General features: G+C 39.6%; 1 protein-coding gene across 11 annotated transcripts in view; it reads right to left on the reverse strand.

Annotated features, from left to right (window-relative positions):
- Positions 1 to 503: 503 nt before the first annotated feature.
- The window catches only part of LOC126380441 (protein furry), a 78,586-nt gene continuing 53,253 nt past the window's right edge, over positions 504 to 25,836 (reverse strand). For 2 of the 11 annotated variants that reach the window (XM_050029843.1, XM_050029839.1), the window contains exons 31-59: positions 23,526 to 23,717; positions 22,926 to 23,017; positions 20,876 to 20,999; positions 20,225 to 20,403; positions 18,929 to 19,045; positions 18,543 to 18,712; positions 16,891 to 16,986; positions 15,435 to 15,632; positions 14,192 to 14,358; positions 13,144 to 13,399; positions 12,572 to 12,694; positions 12,323 to 12,429; positions 11,758 to 11,961; positions 11,281 to 11,478; positions 10,978 to 11,157; positions 10,275 to 10,403; positions 9,368 to 9,499; positions 8,909 to 9,056; positions 8,328 to 8,491; positions 7,909 to 7,983; positions 6,771 to 6,944; positions 6,521 to 6,655; positions 6,016 to 6,169; positions 5,578 to 5,720; positions 4,782 to 5,012; positions 2,904 to 3,038; positions 2,634 to 2,764; positions 2,393 to 2,523; positions 504 to 2,278 (exon numbers count right to left, since the gene is read on the reverse strand). In XM_050029843.1, coding sequence (XP_049885800.1) covers positions 2,169 to 2,278; positions 2,393 to 2,523; positions 2,634 to 2,764; positions 2,904 to 3,038; positions 4,782 to 5,012; positions 5,578 to 5,720; positions 6,016 to 6,169; positions 6,521 to 6,655; positions 6,771 to 6,944; positions 7,909 to 7,983; positions 8,328 to 8,491; positions 8,909 to 9,056; positions 9,368 to 9,499; positions 10,275 to 10,403; positions 10,978 to 11,157; positions 11,281 to 11,478; positions 11,758 to 11,961; positions 12,323 to 12,429; positions 12,572 to 12,694; positions 13,144 to 13,399; positions 14,192 to 14,358; positions 15,435 to 15,632; positions 16,891 to 16,986; positions 18,543 to 18,712; positions 18,929 to 19,045; positions 20,225 to 20,403; positions 20,876 to 20,999; positions 22,926 to 23,017; positions 23,526 to 23,717 — 4,395 coding nt within the window. In that variant the 3' untranslated portion in view covers positions 504 to 2,168. Of the gene's footprint in view, positions 2,279 to 2,392; positions 2,524 to 2,633; positions 2,765 to 2,903; positions 3,039 to 4,781; positions 5,013 to 5,577; positions 5,721 to 6,015; positions 6,170 to 6,520; positions 6,656 to 6,770; positions 6,945 to 7,908; positions 7,984 to 8,327; positions 8,495 to 8,908; positions 9,057 to 9,367; positions 9,500 to 10,235; positions 10,404 to 10,977; positions 11,158 to 11,280; positions 11,479 to 11,757; positions 11,962 to 12,316; positions 12,430 to 12,571; positions 12,695 to 13,143; positions 13,400 to 14,191; positions 14,359 to 15,434; positions 15,633 to 16,890; positions 16,987 to 18,542; positions 18,713 to 18,928; positions 19,046 to 20,224; positions 20,404 to 20,875; positions 21,000 to 22,925; positions 23,018 to 23,525; positions 23,718 to 25,836 lie in introns of all 11 variants that reach the window. The other 9 variants (XM_050029834.1, XM_050029833.1, XM_050029838.1 and 6 more) reach the window with 8 other exon arrangements.

The following is a 25,836-nucleotide window of genomic DNA, read 5'->3' on the forward strand; positions in this document are numbered from 1 at the left end:
TTTCATTTTTCACGACAGGTCTTCGGGTAGACCACTATGTATATTTTTTGTTACAGGTACCCAAAACTACAGTCGTTCTCTTTTTGTATTTAGTCGCTGTGTTATACACTCCGGAGTCCATGCAGCGACAACAGTGTCTATAGAGGCGGGAATATACATATGTATACCAGAACCTGGCCATACCTCCATGAAGTTGCATGCCAGCTCCTTGCACGAATGATGGATAAAAAAATATCGCTCTAACCCTTGTCTTTTAAACGGCGCAACGACAAAATCTAGATTTTTGTAGTTAGGGTCCACAAAATCTGGCTGCAATCCTACGCTAAGCTGTTGCCGGAATAAGGTTTGCCCATCTTAATGGCGTATTGACAAAATATACATAAGTATCTACGAAATGCCTAAATAGTCAAACTGCGAAATTTCGATAACGGTCACGCTGGAATCACTTTTTAAAGTAATAAATACACATTTTTATATTTATTATATTTATTAAAAATTTATCTCGTACATGTACAACTTGTTACAAATTCCATTAAAAGAACAATACGCGAAAGAAAATTAACATACATGACAAAACTAAATTAATTAAAAAATAAATATTGTCATTAATACACAAAAGACAATAATATCACAAACAATGGTTGAGTACATTACGATTACATTAAATCAAATGTGATTATGCAAATTCATGGTTTAAGTTCTAGTAAAAATCATTAAAACATTAAAGGAAAGTGCAGACATGTATTTAAAAAGTGAATTATAGATTATTTGTAAAGTTTGCAAAGTAATATGTTATCAAGTTATATGAAAAGTACTCGAACAGTCTATATTTTTGTATTTTAGAATCCAGTTCTCCCTTCAAGCTCATTGCAAACAAAGTCGGTATTGGTAACGTTCTGACCCGGAAAGTGGCAGTTTGTATGAATCCATGCTTGTTGGATTAGTGTGAACGCGTGCATATCAAATCGTCAATTGAAAAGTTCCCGGTACCGCCTCCGTGTGCACTGAGCTTTAGGGGTTATAATAAACCGCACACGACGTGGTTCAAACATATCGGGTGACGCAGTCAATACTCTATTTGAGATCAGAGATTTGAAAACTATATCAGTACGTCAATAAATAAGCAGGTTAATTTTCCATGTAAATACATGATTTGTTATTAGATCTAAATTAGTTAATGCCACTTAGGTCTACATTTGCATACTCTAAATATGAATAGTATTCCAGGCGTAGGCACACTCTTGCGTTATTCTATAATAACTCTCTATAACTTTATTAAAGACTATTAGTTAACTATGAACATGATTTATATAACTATATAGCTATACGTATACTCTATCAATGTTATTGCTGTTAACGTCAGTGGGATAAAATGGGAAGCTAGTGCTTAATTAAGCGTAACAGAATCGTTATAATATGCTCGTGTAATGTCATGGTTGCTAAAGTAGCAATCAAGCTGCAACAGATTTATATCATTATTATGTAATTAGGAAACAGCATGAGGTAACCACAAACTAAAATTACTTTTGATATTTTATGTTACTACATGGTAATTATTAAACTGATGCAGCGAGTCTACGTGATATTTCTTCAAAGTGTGAAGCCATTATTTAATAAATTAGTATTTCCTATTATATCTAAGCGTTTTAAAATGAAATTACAGACTTTTTATACTATGCTTAATATGTGACTAATTTTTGGTTAGTCTAACCGGCACTTTGACAGCACAATCTGATAGAAGCTCTTGGGTAAGATCCATGGCCGCAGAGGCGCGTCCGAGCGCTCGAATACGTATTTAGTAATCTAAGTTAAAATTATAGTTAAACATTACGAAGAATTTGTTCTAATTAGTAAACTTAAACAAGTAGTGACTGTAAATCAATACAATATTAGATTTTAAAGTATATTTAATTTGCACCTAAATTGGGTTAATTGCTCAAAATTTAAAATATAATTTGTTTTAATTTTGAATTTTAAACAATCTATTTGGCTTGTATTTAAAACTGTAGATGTTGGGATTTTTAATTGAACAATCACTACTATGTATAAATGTTACATAGAGAAACTAGTGCCGCATGAGTCTCGACGCGCCTCTGCAGATGAATTGTACCTTTATGTTAGATATAGACGATGCTTTGGTGCAGAAGCGGCGGCGAGAAGGCGTGAGATCAGCCAAACTCCTGTCGCTGGAGCGCCACCGACACCTTGTACAGGCTCTCCATCATGAAGGATAGATTCTGTGACAGCTCGTTCACCGGCCGTGTTATAGCGACCATATCTAAAATGCAGTCAAATGTTTAAATAAGGCTGTTGTCGCTATGGGGTTAGAATAATTCTTAATTTCGCAGTATTGCGATTGCAAGAAAAATTGACAAATAAGTTGTATACTCACCAGGATGCGCCTGGGCAAGTCCTTTGCAGTACACGTGCAACAAGCTAGTGACGTCATCTTCCGGCAGCTCGCCTCGTTCCAGAATGCGTTCAGCGTTGCGCTCGCGCACCAGTGCTAGCGCGGCGCCCCACCTGACAACATTCATCATGTGAGCAAGACGAGTTATGTTTTCAGTTGAATTAATTAAAAACTCTAGGGTTCACATCTAGATGTAAAAATTTCAAAATGACATGAATAATACCTCTGTCGCTGCATAAGGTTCAGCAGGCGCGCGTCATCGTGCGGCGCCGGCGAGTGTTCGCTCCACGAGTCGCCCGCGCTGGCCGACAGTGCGTTGCGGACTGCGCATACGGCCGCGCTCATCTCCACACCCTGCGGAAACGACTCGTTATCACCACTTTGGTTTATTAAAACCACCAGTACTTCTGCATACAATGACAGTTAATATCGCAAATAGGCCTTTCCTTATTCAGTATCACCCTTTGAAGAAAAGAAAGGATAAAACAATTACCCTGTTGTCAAGAGCGGCACTGTAGACGGCTACGACCATTTTATTGTTAGTCTCCAATAAAAGCAGCAATTGGAAAATAAGCTTGTACAGGCACCGCCCCACTTCTTCGCTCGATCCTCTTGAAAGTTCTAGTGTCTGTGAATAAAGTCGAATATCATGCAAATATAATTATTTATCATGGCTGGCATGGATCACGGAATAGAAGAAAGCGGTTGGAACGGCCAAGTGAGCGCGAAACGCGCGCCATACAAGTATGAGCAAATACTTCATACTTCAACTTTGCACTCCATCCGTCCGGCAACTTTACGATGCACAGAGCTCCGCGATATTATATTAAAAGGTCGTCTTGTGCATTGTAACCTGCAGAGCAACAAATCAAATATCCGCTATTTATCTAAAAAATGCTTTTGTTTGCAGTATTTTACAAAAAATAATGATAATATTGCAGCTTATCAGATAAAATATACATTGCCGGTAAAGTGGCTATGTAATTTGAGAAGCAGTAAAGCTATTGTAGTTATCTGTTTGAACAGGCAACGGTTCTCATATAAAATGCGCGTTAGGGCCTCTCCAACCTCTTTCTTCTATTGCGTAGCATGGATGTATAGATGTAGATTACGAAATGTAGGATATCTAAAATTTATCATCCTAATTTTCATTACTCTAACATTTTTAGTCCTATTGTTCTAATTATTTTTTATCCTAATTGTGTTACTCCAAATATGTATCCTAATGTTTTACATCCTAACTGTAAAATGTCCTAAAATCTGTAATTCTAATTTTATAATGCAATAATTGCGAAACGACGTACATTCAAAAATGTTAAATTAACAAACTTATCTATTATAATGATTGAATAAATGATTCTGATTGTGGGTCTGCTGTTGTCAGCATACTAACGTAGTCTAACCTAAATAATATACTAAATCCCACAATATCTTGCCTCAAATGGATAATGGACATTTACAAAGTATATTTTTATTATTAACTACACGGATTCTATCAAAATTAGGATTATTGAGTTTTAGGATAATTCACATTATGACAATAAAAGTTTAGAAACATTAGGACTATGGAATATTAGTACAATCAAATATTAGGATTATCATGTTAGGACAATCGACTTTAGGACAATATTCAATAGGCCCACAAGACATACATTATGTGAGGTATTTACATTTTTCCAATTTGATAAATGTCACTTCCTTTGCGAAGGGCAACCTTGTGAGGAACCCCATATAAAGCCTGCATAAAAATAATTTTAGGCATATACCTATAGTTTGACTGGCATAAGACTTGGTTTTCTTTTAAAGTTCGTGGTTAACCCCGGATCGCCAAATGGGTCCTTCAGTAACCGCTAGGAAGATAATTTCGCTACATGATAATGAACACATCGCTTCGCTTTAGTGTAAAATAAATATTACCTACGTTATAAAAATGATCATTGTAATAGCTTATGTGCGCCACACAACCGGTCGTATGAAATGGAGCTGGACGGGTCATGTAAGCCATTCAACAGCAATAGGTCGCGAAAAAATTTGACAAAGGCCATAAGGACATCATCAAATCTGACAAGAAAAAGATTGAAGCCGACGACGCCCGATCCCCAAGACACACATATTTTCTCTATTCTTGTCTTGGGAGTTGGGAGGTTAGACCTCCAGTCCAGTCTAGTTTGTTCCCTTTGTTATTTTATTGATCTTTGCTTCCTAATTAAACAATGATTGAAACGTAAAATCCTGAGATACACTATAGTACCTTAGGATTGATATCAAATACGAAATAGACCTGAAAGAGATGGCGGCCTGGTTGCAGGCAGTTCGCGTGAATGGGGGTAGATAAAGGGGAAGCGTTTGCTAGTAAGTTTAAAAACTTTACCTCAAGCGCGTGTTCACGCCTATCGAAGTATGTCTCGAGATGTTCGTTGATCTCGAGCGCGGCGTATCTGACAGCGTCGCGCACGCGTGCACAGTCGGCGGCAGCCGGGCCCACCCACAACAGCGGCGGCTCCTCCGCGCCCAGTCGCTCCAGCACCGCTGACAGCTCCGCCGCGCCGCCGCTCGTGAACGCCCCCTCCGCGCATAACGACACCGTCTTCGATGTCACCTCCTGTATAAACACATCTTCATAAACCCCTCACTCTCCCTAATGTTGCCAAGATTGCTGTACATGTGGGAAAATATTGGGATAGATTAGCTTATTTTAACCCTGCAACGTCCTAACCAAACTAGGGACTGTCTTATATAGTGATATTTTGTTAAACAGCCCTCTCTGGGAATCGAACCCAAAATCAAGGGATCGTGAGTCAAACGTTATAACCTATCTATCCTACCTATAATTTATAAGATTTTCTGTTATATCAGTCCCATGGGGCCACCAAGTCTAATCTTGCCCAGTTATCAAAACTTCTTGGTCTCTTTCAGTATAACGCGTAACTACATACGAGACAGTTTAAAATCCAGCTAATTGATTTTTATCATCAAATGAACATAAATTGAAATCGTGAGCTATAAGCCTGAAAGTTACTCTTGTAAGAAATTTAAAAGTGACATAAATATGGTAAGTTGTCTTCCTAATTATAACCTCTTAAACTGACAGATGTTTCTGGTGTCTCTTGCTGTCCCGCTGTCAAGCTATATTTGATGAGGCATAGTATGCTCTGGTGAAATCTAACCTTAAGAACAGTGTGCAGCCGGTGTACGAGTGCGAGCGGCTGCATGTGCGTGGCGTGCCGCAGCAGCGCGGCGACCGAGGTGCGCCACGCGTCGCGCAGCACCGGCCCCGCGCCCGGCACCGGCGTCACGTCCCCGCGGTCTCCTAACCACCATTTAATATCATATTACCTTAAGAATTGCAAGTGTATCTGTGTCCGCGACATTTTAGAATGGAACACCATAACTTACATTATACGATATGACAAATATTTACAGTAGTTCGAAGTTTACAGTGACTGCCTGTGTTCGTCATGTGTGTAGTCTTCTCACTATACGGTCTGGAGAAGGAAACTATATGGTGGCTCTGTTTATCCAAACGGACTACGAGCGAATTTATACATGTATGTTGAAAAAAGGGAACATACAATTTGTATTTAGGTAGATTTGTAAGTGTTTACCATCTTGTTCCCCGCTGGAGGCGCTGGAGAATGAGTGCGTGCGCGGGCGCAGCGCAAGGTCGTGGGTGGGGCCCACGTCGCCCTCGCCGCGGCTGCCGCCCGCACCCTCCTCCCACCCTGCTTCCTCGTCTGACGAGTCCTCGTGGGTACTTTGCTGAGGACACATACACAGGTGAAACATCATTATGAATGAATAGGCTACAACTGGATTCGTATAACTCCGTCTCGCTCTTGAGATATTCTATTTGAATAAATTGATAAGAGTTAAAACGGTACAGTGCTTTTTTTAAATGTAATTTATTAATTTATCTTTGATCCAGTTATCTACGAGGAGTAGGAGTTTTGTGTCCATTGTGCTCAATAAAGTATTTTATCTGTCTATCTATTAGGGATGGTTTGCATAATTTCTTACCTTCTATGATCCAGATTCCCAGAACTGATAGTTAAACAATGGGCTTTTCAGAAGGACTTTGTGATTTATGACTTCAAGCAAATCAGTACTTACAGGTTTGCTAGCAAGCTGGTTATCGGGCTTGCGCGCCTGCCGTGGTGGGCTGCGCTCCAGACCGTGGCTTTCATCTCTCTCCTCGCTCAACAGCCGCCGGCGCACGCCCCAGTTGAAGTTGTCAGAACTCTCGCCCTGTGCAGGAGTTCAGTTATTTTGTAGTAAAAATTGGACTAATTAACTAGGAACATAGATACGTTACAACATTTTTTGATCAACGCATTATTTAACGGATGATTTGATTTCTTACCTCAATACTTTCGCTTTCGTATTCGAGGAAATCAAAGTCCTTGAACACTCCGAAGTGGTCAGTGGGCGGGGCGCCCCCGGAGGGCTCGTTGCCGGGAGTACCCGACACTTCCTCCAGGGACGATGCCATCGACGACTCCCGCTCTAGCAACTCCGAACTTTGGCTGAAGATCACCTGCGAATCAAGCACACTGTATGAGTCTACCGTACCACCTAAGATGCCTCGTGTTTATGTCACGAGACAAACAATGCTCGTGGTTTTGATCTAGGTTTGAGTAACTACTCTTTGCAAGATAATCTAATATGTGTATAACGTGGGAATGTACGGTAATAATGTTGAGAGTTAGATGCTATAATTATGTGACAGTAGACAGGCTGTGTGTTACCTTCTGCTGTGCTTATTGCTAAAGTTATATAGTTTGTTGTCAGACTTGTGCTTGACATTTATTGACAGTGCCTAGGCATGTTTATTATTTGAATTACCTACTGTGTTACATATTTGACGCGTGCGCTTAATATAAACCTAACAAACTTGTAAGAGTGTCACAAATGATAGTTAAATTATATTACATAAAAACTCAATGATTTTATGATCCTATCTGTTAATTAAAATCATAATGATAAGTAAAATGATTATATTTTTTTACATGAAGCAGCAGTAGCAAACAATAACGACATTTATGGCTCATGAAATTAAATGTGAACAGGAGCTGTAAGCGAAGTGGATGTCGTATGAGCGGCACAATGAAACACACGATGCGATGTGTACAGTATCCGTCTGAGTGGCAGGAGTCCGTCGCCTGTGGCGCTATTGATACGGTGGTTATGTCAATACGCAGGATATCTCCGTTCCGAGCACCCTCATAGCACAGTGTGGGTGTATGCGTGAAAGCAGTTGCGACATATACAGTATGTTTATGCGAGTTACCTTAGAACATAAAGTGGTTATTAAATCGTCCTATATGCAGCGATGGATAGAAATATAGATATTATTGTCTGATTAACGGGCTATGTATTCTGTAACATTCGCTCGACGTAAATGCCACATTGTCCTTAGTATGGTATAAAAATATAAATGATATAAATTAAAAACCAAGTTTTAACTGCATATTTATGTATGTTATATATCGTTTACTTACAGATGGGCTTTTGGGTAAACCGACTCTTTGGCCGCACGTTGTCAGAAGATTCACAAGGCACTCTCGAACACGACTCTGTCGATAAGTACAAAAGTTTAATAAATGTAGTTAATAAAAAGCAACTTAATTGATCAGACACGTCTATATCAGTAGGATATTTCGACAATTATAGCCGGCGAATGGGGTGTAATAGCGTGGGTACTCAGATCATCTCGTGATGGATGTACCTCTGACTAGCCCATTTGGGAATAGTCGTGTGCTTATGATTTTATGTTATGTGAACGGGCCATTAAAATGTATTTACTTTTATTAAATCATGGCCGTTGGGGAGTAATAGGGAGTGAAAACATCGTAAAGAACAAATGTATTTCAATGTTGACGTCTAGAGTGAAACGACAACGTAGGTAGTCAAAAAATACCTGTGACATCCAGGGCCGCTTCCAGCCGGCGGCGAGCGCGTCGGCAGGCGACAGCGAGAGCGACCGCCGCGGCGAGGCGGCGCTCTGCGGCAGCGTGCTGTTGTTGTTGCTCGTCTCGGGGCCCACCACCGTCGACGCTGACCCAGACGCCGACGTCGAAGACCCTGCTGCGCATTTTCACCCGTTTCATTTAAACCAAATAACATTTAGGCCTTTCATCCACGCGTCGATTTTTTATGCAAACGATACTCGACGTCGCGTATTCCACTGGTACTCGACCAACACGCGTTGATAGTTGTTTCCCATAGTCGATGAGGACGCATGCGACTAGCATTACAAGTCGCGCGGGTATCGAGATCCCCCCCGTCTCGGCGCGTATACGAACGATGCCGAAAATATAAGGCGGCAAGTTCCGAGCGAAACGTATGATACTCTATATCTTACCTACTCAAATCGTGAGCGAGTCGACGTGACAAAGGGCCTTACTTTATACACTTTCAATTTTGATTGGTTTCGTTTAGACAGGTCTGAGTGCGGGTGGTTCGAAATGTACAGTAATGAATGTGAGTGAATATATTTACCTTTGTCGGGCGTGGAAGTGGATGCATTGGACAAAGAATTAGGCCCGGTGGTTGGCTGGCTTCCGCTTGTCTTGGGTAAATACTTCCGACCAATCACAGGCGTTTGGGAAAGGTCAAATGTGAAATCCATTGTACGTCCCGGTAACTCCTGTGCGAAGAAACGAACATGCACATTCGAATACATTATTTATAGTCTTTTTTGGTGTTTATTAAATTTATCGACACTGCAATTCGTTTTGGAATTAAGATGACGAACGTATACTGCGTACTTGTACGTAGTTAAAATAAGACTGGACTGGCCACGTTGATGAAATTCAGAACGGCATTTGAGCTAAGAAAAGTACGGCGAGAATTCCGTGCGCCAACTGCTGTAGGCTTTCACGGTACGCTTTAAAACGATGGGGACAACGAAGAAAACTAGAGAACCCTTTCCCATAATAATAATTGTATCATGCATACCTTTTTGCCGTGAAGTTCTGTATCTAATATGGAAGACGCGTGGCTGTCCCAATACGGTGGTACAACTAACGTGGAACACCGCGTCACCACCAGTTTTAGGATCTTCATAGCTTCTCTGTAGTTGTTTCCGTCCTATGATAAACAAACTTGCATTCACTATTCAGACCATATGCCAGTTACTTTAAAAATGGAAGAAAAATAGGAAGTAGGCTCGAGTTACAAGTAGTTAAGTGAGAGAGTAAGCTACAGGTTGTTTTTGTATTTCTAAAACAAATATAATTTATAAGCTATATAATAATACGATACAATACCAATCACATGCTACACTACATGTAGTAGTAAAGGAGAATGCTGATAAGTTAGGGGTTCTAAGGTTGTATTTTAGTTATTGTAAAATGCAAAACATGCTAATTAGGAGCCGTTTCGGTTACTTTCGTTCAAACCAGGTGGCCTAGCCAAGTTGGAAACTTGTTATTTTACAACTCGTTAACGTATAACTTGTGCGAATTGAAACGTCTCGCAGGTACGCATCGTCCTGGCCGTAAGGCGTTCATTTAATTCGGACGGGTTATTCGTTACTGGATCTAATGATCGAAACGAGTAAATTTCAGAGCACTGGAAGTCAATATCATTCATCTCACCACAAAAAAGCATGTCTTTTTCACGAATAACCAAATGGACCTTGTGTATGTTACAACTGAACATTTGCAACAGAACAAACGATTTTAGAATATGTTTCGGTGACACGAATTACATTGACTTCCTGATATTCTGAAATTCTCACACAAAACTTGGCTAGGCCCACTGTTATAGCGAGAGTTCGTTTAGAATTGGATTGAGAGGGCGGAAAGTACGGTTATGTAAGTACGTTAGGTAGAGTGGAGAGGTGTGTAGTGTGTAGACTGACGTCGATGAACTTAGCGACGACCCGCAGCAGGTCCGCGTTGACCGGGTGCGCGGCCGGCGCGTTCAGCTCCACGTAGTACAACATGCAGTGCAGGATCGACAGCACCGGCAGCTGCAGGTTCGTTGCACCCTGCACCAAATACATGTTATTCACAATTACACTATACAAACATTACTCATTACTCCTAGCCTACACCATCCCACTGCAGGGTGAAGGCTACTTTCCCTTTCTTCCACTCCTCCCGATCTAGAGCTTTCGCTTTCCAAGATGTCAAGTATGCATCCAATTCGCGCCAACTTTTTCTCGGTCGGCCAAGACGCCTCTTAGCAAGACAAAACAAGATTAAGGCAAACATTAATAAAAATACTTCTACGTAAGGCAGCGAATTCAAATAGTTTTTTATAAATATTTTTGTCGAACGTCTCCTCCGCCTAAAACAACTGCAGCTTGTCAACCTGTATAAGAAACAACAAACACGTTTAGCACCATACATTCCCGAACACGTTGTAAAACCAACACACAGATTGTGATGTGCTTTATAACACGATGGACCTATGTGGTTCAAAATATCAATTTTAGGATTTCGTATCAAAAGTGGCCGTACTCATCAGAATTATGTAAATTATGTTGCTCTGCTCACCCCATTAGGGATTACGGGCATGAGTTTGTACTTTCTTCAGTAAAGTTACCACAGGCGAGTTACCTTCTCGAGCACCTCGACGAGGAAGGCGAGCATCTGCAGCGAGAGGTGCGAGTAGGTGTCCCAGAGATACTTGACGACGCACTTGGTCCACTGGAAGCTCTCCTTGCTGAAGGTGCGCCGCGAGTACAGCGTCATCACCGTGCCCAGGTTTTCCAGCTTCTTGCTCTTCTCTGCGGTGAACTATACGGAAATGTATTTACGTTATTCATTTATTTACTGTAAAGGCATGATAGTGTGAGGTCGGTAACCAATGTGTAGCTCCAGCTGTGGGATCAGATATAACAGCATAGTAGCTTGTAGTACCTGTGCGATGTGGCAGGCGGCGCGCACGCAGAGTTCATTCGCGTCTTCATAGTGCAGCAGCATGTACGGCAACAGCGCCACCACCGTCATGGGGAATGCCAGCGATTGCGTGGGGTCAATGACCGGCAGCTCCAACAGTGGGATCATATCCGCCAGCACGCCCACCACCGGCTCATACGTGTTCGGGTGAGTGCAGCCCTGGGAACCAGCACATACTGTTAGTTGTAAATTAATTTGCATGTTGGATATAATATCACTTTAAATCAAAACTATTCGAAACATACTTGATTGCACCAATGGCACTTATTTAATCGTTTCTCATCGTTAATACATTTCTTCTAGGCAATTATAAATCAGCCGTTTTTAAATAGATCTATTTCCTTAGGATATTCAGTTGAATTGAAACTATACAACATTTGTATTAACGCTGCGTGTTCGCATGGGCACGAAAACGCATTCAAAATGCTGCCATAGTACCTTGAGTAGCAGAGCGTGCAAGGAGGGCGAGGTGTGGGCCTGCGTGCGGTCGAGCCGCTCGCGCGCGTCGGGCCGGTCGAGAGGTAGCCGCGCCATGACACGAGCCAGCAGACGTACTCCTAACAAGAACTCGTGCTCGTAGTCCGACTCCAACAGCGACGCACCCACCCAGAACAACGTCGCCAGGATCGTCAGCTTGTCGTCCTGAAACGGCACAACGCTGTTAGCATCGAGCAATAGCAAACAGGAGATAATTTAGCCAAGGAAAATTTATACACGGAGCAATAACAAAATATGACGTAAGCGTCGGCGCTTTTGGGGCTACCTATTTACGCCAAATTCTTATTCTAATAATTTCACTGTTTATAGTTGTAGCATAGTTATCAGAGTAGACGGAATAAAGGTTAGAATTTAGTTGCTGAACGTAAAGACCATGCAGCTCTCTCTTCCCTCAACAGTAAGCGGTGTTTGCAAAGACGATTTGTGTATAATTTATATTATATTCGTCATCAAATATAATGTTGCCGTAATTTATAAAAGCTTCTTCAAAACTTATTACAGTGACCTGTGTAGCGGTGTCTCCAAGTAGTTTCAGCGACTGCGCAGACCTGGATCTGCACAGATTCGAACAAATCCCTTTTGCAGCTTCGCTACACGGTCTAGTCCGGGGATCTGTAAAAATAATGTGCATCAACGTTTTAACTTAAATCTAAAAAAAAAATACGCATGAATCGAAATCGTACAAAAACTGCATTAAAAAGCGATCGGCCCCAAGATTATATTTATTGTATGATATAGGAAAATATTTACGTACCGTGTTGTTGTTTCTCAGCCGACGACGGCGGTGCGTTTTTCCTAACGCAATAAGACACGGAATAGCTCGTGCTGCGAGTATGGTTCGTGACACAACCGACACAGACGCCGGGAGACCGTTTACCTACAAAATAAAATGAATAAACTCACGATCGCATTCGTAGCGCTTTCTTATAATAAACTAAGTACCCGTGTTTTATCGAACTTTATATAAAACGTGTACTTAAGTGCACTTACACGTTGTTATAATATTTACAATTTATATTAGTTGTAGATTCAAAACAGTCACTTCAAGCTTGTAGTTACAACAGAGTTAGGAAAATATCAGAAAAACACGCAGTAAAGGTATCTTTAGATAGTAGATACCAAACCATTACATAGGCTATATAAATCTTAATTATAGAGATCATATCATTTCAAATTACGCATACAAAAATGTTAGCCATTTTCCATGTAAGTGTTAAGCATTATGTGTCACTCAGGAAAAAGAACGCTTCTTAACTCGAGTGTTTCAAGCCTACCCACGTTGGTGGTTGCTTTCTGCCCTCGGTGAACAATGAAGGTAATACACACCAGCCGAGTAGGCACTCCCATTGACTTGCTGACCATCCTTGTTGTTCAGATTCGGTGTAGACTTGAATATATCGCGCATGTAGTCGAGCGGCCTAAAGTTGGATTCTAGTGAGTCGACTGCCGCTTCCAGGGTGAGTAGTAGCTCCGTCACGTAGCCTTGCATGTCTTCTCCCTGCTCGGCAACTGTCTCCACCAGGCGAGACAGTATGTCGGACACCATGCGGCCGGTCATCGCTACGCCTATGAAGCGGAACACCTAAAGGATAACGAAAAAAATAATTTTATATAATAGGTAATGTAAAACATAACGTCTAGTTCATTACCTACAATTATTGATTAAATTTCAATACAGACAATGTTATACAACAGCTTCAATGCGCGGTATGAGTTGTACCTGTCGAAGCACAGAAGCCAATGTTGTGACGCTCATTAGCATAGTGATATACCAGTCGAGATTAGACCGATCGATCGATCGATTCTGTTCTACCTAACAGTAATAAGACCAATAACACTTTGAATGGCTTGAAATCTCTGGCGAGTGGAGTGAACTCAGCACCACCGACCTGACAATGAAGCAGAAAAGTGGTATGTACGTCGATTAGGTGGGTTTAGTAATATTCACTTATTCCGGCCATTTAGTTAATGTCATAACAGTAATCAGTCAAATAAGTCACGTAAAAAAATAGCCCTATTTTTCCCTAAAAAGTAGCATGGAGAATGCTGCATCGACAAGATCGTGGCTCTTAAATTAGTTATGTAACGAAAAAAGTAGTATTGACTCTTAATCACCTATATAAATTATGTGGGCGTAGTGTGGCAAACATGATGTGGCTATATATAATTTTGCGGTTCCTGTATCAACTTCTCAAGTAGTTTAAAGACACCTCTATAAGAATCTTGTCAAATATGACGGCTTAACCATCAGTCGACCAGTTTATTAACTGTTGTATTAGACGCTACGGCGGCTAAAGGTCATTCAAGCCGCTATTTGTACAATGGCTAGGCTATTAATTAGGCGTTTAATTAGTTAGTTGGCTGCAATATATACCTGTAGCGAGCGGCCAGCGTAGTGGCGGCTGGGGCAGGAGAGGCCAAGCTGCAGCGCGGTCTGTGCCCACCTCTCCGAGACCAGCGCGTGCGGCAGCGACTCGCGGAACACACGCAACACATGTCGGAGCAGTGTCGACATCTGCTGGCAGCTGCGTAGAGTCCACACTGCCGGGAAAATGACAAAACTGTTTACTGAATACGTACCAGTATTTAGTCGACTGAGGATGCGTTTTCTTTTCAGCGTAATGGAGAGGAAAGTTATGCTTGTGCGGAATCAACCAATCAAGAACCAAAGAAGAAGTTTCTGTCGCTCTGTCTCTTCTCTCTCCGCTTTAATGGAAACCCATCTTGAGTGGCTTATTTTCCTGACAATTCCTTTTTAGTAATTCTTTAGTAGGGCAGGTGTTACCTAGTGCTTTTCGATTAAGGGGACACCTAAGTGCCTGGGTAGCAATGAGTAAAGGGAATATTGGCGAAACTGGGCAACATAATAATATGTATTATTTCTTGGTCTTTGATAAAAAAAGCATGATTTTTTTCGTTGATTTGCTTGTTTATCAGGATCTGCCAGTTATCTACGTCATCAGATGATGACGGCTCCAAAAGGAATAAAGATGCCTCTTGTTATTTTTTAAAAGTACTATTGCCATAAGTTTTCAAATCCTATTATTAAAACGTCTAATCAAGGAAGTTTTAACGAACTTGGATTTTTGACAAATGTTTTACATTTATAAATTAAATTAGATTACTACGGATGGTACCATCATCATCTTAACTAGGTGCGCTTACGTAACCCGAAGATTTGATAGGTCCGGTTTTTTATAGAAGCAACTGCCTGTCTGACCTTCCAATCCGCCAAGGGAAAACCAATCCAATACAGGTTAGGTCACATACCTCCGAATCGCATTTCTCGGGAATGTGGTTTTCGTCACAATGTTTTCCTTCACCGCTGAGCACGTGATAATTATTTTGTGTGAATCACAAACATGAATTTGACAATCATCAGATTTAGGCCCGTGCTGAGATTCGAACCTGCGACCTCACAATAAGAGTCAAACGTTCTTCCAACTGGGCTACTAAAGCTTCCTACGGGAACCAAACAAATTAAAAGTAAAAAGGCGGGAAGTAGTGGATTTTCATACACTAGTTCTTTCCGCCTATTTGTATTATGCTGCTTTTTCCTTTTTGTCTCCTGTCCAAAAAGGTAGACGACTTTCCCAGTAGGTGTACTATAAAGTTACCTTTAGCAGTGATGTCTTCATACTGCCATAAGGGCATGTGTGTGGGGCGGTTGGCGAGGAAGTGCACGAGTGACTTGATGACGTCAGCAACGGGCATCTCGGCCGGTCCGGTGGCGTCCGGGGCCGGCTCCGGAGTTGTCTCCGTCTCCGCTTCGCCCGTCACTATCACGGGCAGCGACGGATAGTTGTCGCCCTCACCTTCAAGTGAAAAATTAATAAGTTTGTAGCCACGTATGGCCGATAGCCGGCTCACTACTTTTGTTCTTAAATATATAAGGTTACACGAAATTATAATCGTTACTGTTTTTTTGAATTTCTACTCAAACTATCTCGAATTGATAGAACAACAACAATTAAATGACAACCTGGTTATGTTCTCCATATTATTATAAACTTTAGCATTATTAAGCATATGATTGTAAAATAAAACTACGTAGGTACTAAAGTAGGTAAACTACGTAAACTAAATTAAATAACGTGAAAAACGTAAATTAAATAACTTGAAAAACGATGGTACTTTATGTTGTATAGATTATACGATGCTTAGGTGTCAAGAGTCAGGGACGTCGTTATGCTACACCAATTTCCATAGTCAATTTCTTGGCAATGTACTTACAATCTCAGAGTAATTAATATAACTACGTTTAACTTATTTCATTGACGAAGCGTTTGTTACAATATGAATTTATTTGAAAACGTATCAAAGTCGTGATAAAATTACGCAAAATCCTGCGTTTTCGTGTTCTGAGCGTTTAAGAAAATTTAAAGGTGTTAATAGCATTTGAAGTCTCTTCACCAATCCGCAGTAGAGCAGAGTAGTTAAGAATATATTTTTGATTTGCAAAGCCGAGTAATTCGAGCAATTTAGAAATTGAGATCAAAAACGTCGCTTAGAAATATATTTAGGGAAAATCTCAATGCAACTAATAGCCTTGCTGTGCATGTCAAACCTCTATATAAATCAACAAGTTTTTATTAGGTTTTTAGTGGGCATCTTACACGTACGTTACGTTTAAATGAGTACGTTTTTACCAAAATATTCCCATTGACATTTAAAATCTACCTTTGGGTAGTTTGAAATCCGTCATTAAACAGAAACTTTGTAAAAAACGGTCACTACACGGTTGGTGATTACTTAGAAGGAAAAAATGGAAATAAACGTCTGGGAACTAATATTACGTAGCCAAATTGCTGAAATTGTATTACAACTTATTTAAAGAAGGCCTAGAGCCCTGTGTCGAGGTTATTCTTGCTGCTTGCAACTACTTTTCCTCGGCTATACCGGTTAAGTAGCTGCAGTAATTTCAGGTGGATGAGCCATTTGACAAAAAGTATATTTATATTTTGATGATTCAAAGTGTAACTATGTATATTGCCAACTGAACGAAGATAAGTTTGCGTTCCTATAAGTGAAGCAGAATGACTTACTTATTTCATAATGAAATGATAGCTTTACCTTCTGGTGTAACTTGCGGGTCGGAGCTTAGCGAGCGAGCATGTGCTCGCGGCGAGTGGGCGCAGTTCACGTGGTTGTCGAACGCCGCATCCGGTTCTGGAACGAACACTTAATTACCTGCCTGTCCTACTGCTACTACCTAGTTTAATACTATCGTTCGCAGTCAATATTAGTCCTCTGGGGTGCCCCTGGGGCCATATTTTTAAATCATTCGTCTTCAACTCGCGTGCGGAAATATGTAATCTCATCTTGCAATGACAAGTTCTGATGTGACTCGTGAAATGGATATATATTTTCGAACGTAAGTTGAAGGCGGGCGATTAAAAAATAAGGCTCCTGCTACATTACTCCGGTACTGATCAAAAATAAAATTTAAATTCATTTATGTAAGTCTTATTCTGGTTTTTTGGGTGAATATTTCATCAGTGGTTAGAAATTTCAACAATTGCAACTTCGCTGAACCAACTGTATGTGTAATGTCTGTGTAGGATACTAGCATAGTTTAAGTTCACATTGTTGCTAACAAATATGGTTTTAGGACTGAAATAAAATAATTCATTTCATTTATGCAACGTATTTTTAATTCAACACAACTTCTGCTTATTTATCATCAGGCAGTTTTATCATTTAATCGTAACACATTTTCACAGTATAAATCGAAACTAACGTGAACGTGTGTCAATGACGCGTGTAAGCAAGAATTATCTCCAAATTGGTCAGTGTAGATTTTGTTATAGGAAAACTACGAATACCCAACATTTACACGGGTTTTTTCTCCAAATATTCGAACATTTTAAGTCACTTATGCGAGTAACTTTCCCTGATTTCACTTGATTTATTAATCTAAAATGCTACTTGAATATGAAGTGAGGCCAGGAAAAGCGAGATACGCACTCTTTTCAATTTACGTCACTTATTTACTTGAATAATATTCAAATACTTACGGATTTCTGAAGATGTAGCTAGTAAAGTAGTCCATTAAAATATCAAAGTTCAATATCTCTAACGTACATTCAAAAGAAAGTTCTAGATATAGCCCGCGACTTCGTCTCCGTGGAATTTTAAAACATTATAGCTCCGTTTTCGCTCCGAAGTTATTTTTCCGGTGACATAATAAAATCTCACGACTATATCCCGATTGGGGTAGTCACCGCAAGATGAACTAAGTATCCACACTTCACTAAGTTTTCGGTTAGGCCAATGTGATAGTTGGTGAGTCTTGTCGCCGTCTATAATGGTTGAGCCAACTGTGTGGTGTGGGTGAAAACTGCACTTAAGATAAATTAATAACTCATTGGTGCAAGACCTGTACCGGGGTTGGAACCGGCGCTTCCTAATTGAGGAACAAGCCGATGTACCACAGGATCACAGTGACTATACTTTCACAGTAGGCCAAACTGAAATGAACTGAGTTGAAAGTGCGCGTCGGCCGCTATTTACCTATATATGCGCCGGTCCCCGGAATTAGAATATTCCGCATTTTGAAGAACACATTTTGATGTAAACAACTTTTTCAAGACTAGTGTGTGTGGAGGAAACATAAGGTTTATTCTGGCTTATCACTTAGTTGTTTGTAAATGCAATACGCTGATGCAAGCTACGAGGTCTGGATAAAAATAGTACCTAAATAGTAAAAAATAAATATGAATTACCTGTAAAGTTGTGAGACACGAGAGGCAAAGCAGAGGATGAGATCCCAAGACCTAGGTGTGCGGAGCGGCTAGCGAGCAGGATCCGCGCCACGGTGAGGTGGTCGTGGTGCGCTGCCACCGCCACCAGCAAGTTCAGCAGCAGCTGCCGGCAGTGCTGGTGCACTATCCACCTGATAACACAACACATATGTCTTTTGGATATTCTACGTCTCCGTTAAAGCATTTTTTCCAAACGATCGCTCAACTCATCAAAGACGCAAACTCCTCAAATATTTACATTAGCATATTTGCCTTTTCAAGTAAATCTTGTTACACTTATGTAATTAATAAATTCAACTTTATATGTAGTCTAGACTGTAAAGGAAACCAATTAGTGGAATACAGACCTGGTGTGGTCCATGCCAAGAAATACGATGTGCAGCATGAGGGGCACGTGGATGGACCAGTCCAGCTCGACGCCGTCCAGCACCACGTCGCACAGCAACATCACCGCCACGTTGCATCTACATATGACGGGTTAACGTATAAAATGACCGTCAAGTTTCAAACAATCTTCTACGATATTTATCAATTTTCTACCCCGGACGGTGGAAACCTTTGAAACTTTGGAACTTTAAGCACGAGCGCAACTTGGAGATTGAACGAGGACAAAACTTCATATTAAATGTTTAAATGGGGAAGTTCAAAACTTTTGTAGCCGTTGCCTCTTGATAAGTAATTAGTCTTTTTTATTTTCGTCTAGTCGATGCGAAAATAATTAGCATATAAAAAGACTTTTCTTCAGATAATAAAGTCTCGTAACAATATAAATTCAATCCACTTTCTTTTCATGGCTTTTATACTAAGTGTATCCAGCCATCCCCTCTAGAGACAGAGGGATATACAAAACCGTCACTTGGTGCACGAATTGTTGGATAATGGTACCTAACTTACACAACAATCCAATCCTATGATTTAGTTTGAGGTATCTTTATTATTAGAAATACAGTAACTAACTGGCACCGTTGCTTATAATATTCAGTCATTTAAATAAAAGTATGAAAATAAATATTTTTTTTACTTAATAAATAACGATGCGACAAGAGAAATGTATAAGTTAAAGCACCATTATCGATTTAAATGAATCGTGTCTCTCTGGACACACGTACCGTTAAGATTTTATGTTAGAGTCACATTAATTCAGCGCAACTGTTGATAACAAGCTGACTTGAGTGCTCGAGTGCTCATTCCCATCTATTAAATTTTTTCGCTTGATCAACCAGAATAACATAGTTATCCTAAGTGGCGTTGTAGAAAACTTGCTATATTCAAAGTATACAATGTTAGAGTAGAATGCACAGTTTAAGACCGCTCACTAATAGTTAGTTTCAAGTTGTAATATTTCATCAATTTATTAGAATAAATTGTATATTTTCTCAAATAAATCGTGAGATCGATGTTTACTTTTAGAAGCCGGACACAAGCTGACTTGTGGTGTCGAGTGGTCATACCCATCCCATCTATTATTATTTCGAGGACTCAAAGTTTAAAGGTTTACAAATATATTTATGTTTGTTTTAATTATTGTACATAACGCAACCAACAATTTAAAAATACACGAGAAATATTACAATACTGTTTGCAGCATTATTGCAAATTCTGTCAAAGCGGTTAGTAGCAGGGTATAGTAAATATAAAATGACCTATGGAAGCCGGAGACAGGCTGGCTGGTGTCGGGCAGGTACTCGGAGAGGCGCGCGAAGAAGCCCCCGTACTCGGGCATGGGCAGCGGGCGCGGGTGCGACACGTCCACGCGGGGCTCGGTCGGCAGCGGCGGCGCGCCGCCCGTCGGCGTCGCCGCTGACTCGGGGCACACGCCCGTCTGCAAAACCCACTCAACTCGACAATATCCTCCTATCGCGCAACGTTTCTCAAAAACACGGTTTATGCGCCTTTTAATAAAAAAGACTATCATTTAAAAATAAACTAATAATCGGTTTAAGTTACTGCACAATTTAATAACGACTGTTAATAATATAGGTAATGAATTGTATAGATTATTATAGAATGTAAGTATGTACTAAGTAAAAGATAACGAGATTTCTTAAACAGTCGCCGCAGGCTTCACTTTGCTTCAGCTTTAATGAAAAGACAAATGTAACCGGGTCTAATGGGACGCATTATTCAGGGCGGTATTGTAAACTTACATTAACGCCGCTCGTTTTCCCTTGCGTAGTCCTACTTATATCAATTCGGTTGAATAAACAAGTGGACGATATTTAATTTGCAGTTTTCAAGTTCAAGAAAATACAGTTATAAACTACAAAGTTTAAAGTAGTGATTGCATTACGTACGGGGGTGGCGTCGCCGTCGGAGGGGGGTGGTGCGTCTTCGTCGGCGGGGGGCGTTGGGCACGCTGGAGCAGAGATGCGTTTGTCCGGACCGCGGCCACTAGGAGTTTCCGGAGCTTTCGCGCCACTACCAACATTAAAACAGCATGTAATATCACCATTGGTTCATGGCATGGACGGACTAAGGGCATCTTCAGACAGAAAGTACTACTGGGTATATACATATATCGTAATACAACAAATAATGGGGAACGCTCCCGAACTTTCATGTTTATGAATTTGACTGAAGATTACATGTATCCTCTACCTTCAGTTACAAGTGAGTGGGTACCTACCAATAAAAATATTGTAGATAAATATTTCCCCTCGTGACTTGCATATTAAATCAAAAGCTCTACCTGTTTAGCACGAACAGCACGTCGTCGCAAACTTACGTACTTTTAATTGTCCATTATAAGTTTTCATTGCTACCGTTTCAAACTACAACTGTACTATATTATGTTCATGAACTACATGATATTGTGGGCAGGTATATACCTACTTTGTTTTTAATATTATTTATTGTGTATTATTAAAGCATTGTCATTTAGAACTGTAAAACAAAAAGGCATTCAAAATGTTTTGATAAGTGAAAATGTATAAGAGTATACTCGTATGTTATTAAGCATTTTCACGTGATGTAGATTTCACCTCAGGGTAAACACTCAAAGAGCATGTTCAGTTCATTCCTACTTAATGTTTTGCTCTGTCTGCCTGTCTGATGAGATGTACGTAAATGTCTATCTGTATGGAGGGACTAAAATAACAACTTTAAAAATGAACCTTGTCTGATTCTGAACTTAAATTCGTAAATGGTATTCTGATACCCGTGAAAGATTTTGTTTGTTGTAATGTTTTAGGTATTTTAAACATGGTTTTAACATTTATATTTTTTTCGATTGTGTAACTTTGATAATGTTGATAATGTGAAGTGCGTATATAAATTGAATAAATAAAGGGGAATACAATATTAATTCGAATTGCGCAGAAAGACGAAATTAGAAATGACGATCTGCGTATTATGTAGTCTCTTGAAGCACTACAGCAAAAAAGCAATCACTTATGCCCACTCCCTCGACAATGATGGATTACTCAGCAATAACAACTATTGCAGCTCCATTTGGACGGAATATTCTAGCCATGCTAACGTTGTAAAACGTCGTTGACTTTGCTATCGTGTTCCAGTCATTTCAACAGAACCCATAGTTGAATAGGTACTGTTTTGACTGTACCAGTCAATAGACGGTGAAGTTCCGAAAAAAACAATGTATTTCATTGACAATTACTCAATTAACAATGAATTGGTTTTTTGAGTGCATTATAGATAGTTACAGAATCTATAGCCAAGCTATTCTCGCATTGCGGATTTATAAGTACCAGCTGTTGTCAGCGACTCCGTTTGGGAGCAATTTTATTCACCCCAACTCAAAAATTCACCAATTTTACAAAATAAAACCACAGATTTTTCACATAAAAGCTGATGTACAATATTATTTATACTCAAGAAATAAAAACCCCTTGTAGTTTGAACTCCGTGGATAGGTTGTGCATTTTACGTTGGTCGAAAGCAGTTCGATGTTCACGTGTTTATACAAATATTCCCTTTATTACAGTGTCATATCAAAAAGTAATTATTTTCTATTGTTTACGAGAAACCAGATCTTTTATTATACCAACTTATATGAAGGCTAGATTGAGAAAGTAAACAAGAGAGATTTATTATTATTATAACGCTTATACGTTTATTTACAAAATCATTTATAATAATTAAAACTATACTACTGAAATATATCCGTAAATACAAGACAAGTTGTGTTTACGAAGAAACACCAATGACAGGAATACATATATGTTTCGCTGTTCCACGTATCACACGACAGAGCTACATGCCGTAATATCAAGTAGTTATAAAACAATATATAGAAAGATAATGTACAGAAAACAATCCAACCCCTAATTAAAAATTAATAGGGGGCAAAGGTAAAGCAAATTGAATAAAGGTTTTATTGGGTACCTGGCCTTGGCAGGGTCCTCTCCGCTGTGCCTCTTGGTGTGGATCGTGCCTTTCTCAACAGGCGCGAGTTCACCAGGCCGGCCAGTCGCGTCCTTCACATAACGACATAGTTTATTTAGCAGATAACCTAATTAAAAGCTCCTGTTGAGTTTCTTGATGAATTTGATAGTAGGCGATAACATAACCTTTGCAAGGCCACGTCCTCAGCCACGTTAAATAGATTAGTCGTCGCTGTGACGTTTTGCCCATCATTGCCTAATAAACAAAGATATAGATCGGCAAGTGTGCTTTTTTTTGAAAGTTTTTTGATGTGGAAACTGGTTTGTACCAGATGGTATAAATGGAGAATATATGGAGATACATTATATTCTCCATTTATAACAATCAATTGTTAAAAATGGCGATTCCATAGGATGCGGTGCTAGATCCGATTTTGGTCACACGCCAAAATATCCTTGTTGGTCTATATAGCTAGGTATGTACTGATATATCCACCGAGCGTATGGGCGTCAACCACCTTAAGCGACTCACTTTCTATCAGGTTAGACTGTGGTTAAATGGGAGAGTATTAATAAAAAAATAAGTAATTCGATTTTATACATGTGATCCAGTCCCCGGCCCGTCGCTGTGTCCGGAGGTGGCCTTCCTCATAGAGGTGAGGCGGTAGAATGGCGGAGTCTCGGTGCGTTCTATGAGGCAGTTGAGGGTCTCGACCGTCTGCAGCTCCGTCATCATCTCGTCCAGCAGCCGCTCGGGACGCGAGCGCGCCAGGTACAGCACCACGCGTTTGGCCTGCCAAATAGTCAGTAATACTCTAGTACACCCCGCGGACACTCCATACAAAAATCTCGTTATTACCCGGAAATTACACATGAAGTTTTTGTACACGCGCAACTGTGCCTTAGTGCGCACGAGGAGGGAGACAGTCCCTGCGCACTCCTTTATCTTACATCTTTCGGACTGAAGTAGGTGCGTAAATCCAGAGTGAGGTAATCAAGCTTGTATCTGTGTGGGGAGGAGAGTGTAGAATTGGCTAGTTTCCTAGGTCAAAGGTAAATTATGATATTCTAATTACTAAATAAATATAGATCTAAAGGTTACAAAAAAACGTATTCTTTTTCTATTGAACTTAATTATGAATTTTAATAAAGAAAAATGTTATAATATGTGCGACATTTAGTCACGTTTTTCTATGACATCACAGTTTGCATTTCATACAAATTCCATAGCAATTTCGTGTATTGACGTTTAGTAAAAAGTAAATGATTTGACTAGTTGGAAAACTATTTTATGATATTTTATGGCTCTGGCGACTGCTTTTGGAAATATACCGGTCACTCGTATAACTTCTTTATGAAAGAAATGTTGACGACTAGCTTTTTCACTCTCGACAACATAAATAAAAGTACTCTAGTTTCCGTTTCCGATCTATTCATGCAAATATTAATACAAATCGGTCAAGCAGTTTAGGTGTGAAATGTTAACAGACATACAGTTACTTTCACATTAAGATGTTAGTATAGAAACCCCGAGGGGACAAAATAAATAAACTAAATATAAAGTATATTATGTTAATGTAAAAGCTCGAACTGCAGTAAACCCTAAGATATTCTAGTAAAACCTAAGATCTACCAATTCCTAATGGTAAATGTCCCAAAAGGTTTGCGTTAAATTGTTTTTTCAAAATAATTTAAATACGTTGGTATTAGTTTGTATTAGCTAAGCCTTAATACTATGTACCTGTTTTGTCTAATAGTTCATTAAAGTAAATAATTATTAATTCCTAAAAACATCTACCAGCTGACAGCGGTAAAACTTAGCATATACTGAATTCGAATGGTAAAAACTCGAAAAAATCGTCGTATTTTCAGAAATACTTATTTATCAACTCTTGTCGGTAAATCCTAAGACTTACACTTAAATTTTAAGATTTACCGTAGTAATACCGTAGTACCATAATTATAATACATATATACAATTTATAAATTTAAAATCTCTTATTAAGATCTATAATAGTACAAGCGTCATCGTTGCGCTGACCGACAGCTTTTAATGCCCAAAGTAAGCTTAATTAATGGTTTGTTTTCTAAAAGCCCCCAAAATGATGAATGGCTCTTCATTCAGTGTATCTTTTGACGGGATAAAACTGAATACAAAGGGGTATTTTGTTTTATGCATTGATGTTGTTAATAAAGGTAATACAGTAGTATTGTCAGCAACTTGATGAGAATATGTAAATAAACAAATGTACGCCTCTAATCTTTAACCGGGTAGGCAGAGCGACAATTCGTCAATAAAGTCTCTTCTGACATTTGCTCTAAGATGGATATGATGAAAAGCGAAGTGATAGATTATCGAGACAGTCTATCGAGTTGGAAAGAACATTAAACGATTCATGTGGTAAAAAAAAACATATTTAAATCAGCAAATAAGAGCAAAGTAATGACAGGGGGACTGGCGACCCGTTTATTTTAGAAACATTTTAAAAGTGAAACCCTTTTTTCTTCACTTTAACACTTTTTTACATTTAATGTGAAGAATGAAAGTGTTACACTGTTCTTTTTTGTTCTTTATTGTACTTAATAGTTTAAAAAATAAATAACTTAGGAATGGCTATGTTATAATAAACGTAGTATTGCTTATGATAATCACACGCGAAGGCGCATATATGGGCGCAATATTTTCGGAACGCTCACTCCACTCTCTGGGTGCAGGTGTGTTTACACTGATTATTTATTCAAGTTATCAGAAACGGGGGAGGCTTGTCAGCTTGTCACACACCACTACCACCAAACAGCCCAATAATAACAAAATAGTCAAAGCGTTTGCCATGAAATAATTCATTTAACCTGAATTCAATTTTGTAACACAAATTAATGTCTATGTCGAAGACCGGGCAAGTTAATTACTA

This window comes from Pectinophora gossypiella, chromosome Z (assembly GCF_024362695.1).
Source record: "Pectinophora gossypiella chromosome Z, ilPecGoss1.1, whole genome shotgun sequence".
Classification (NCBI taxonomy): domain Eukaryota; kingdom Metazoa; phylum Arthropoda; class Insecta; order Lepidoptera; family Gelechiidae; genus Pectinophora; species Pectinophora gossypiella.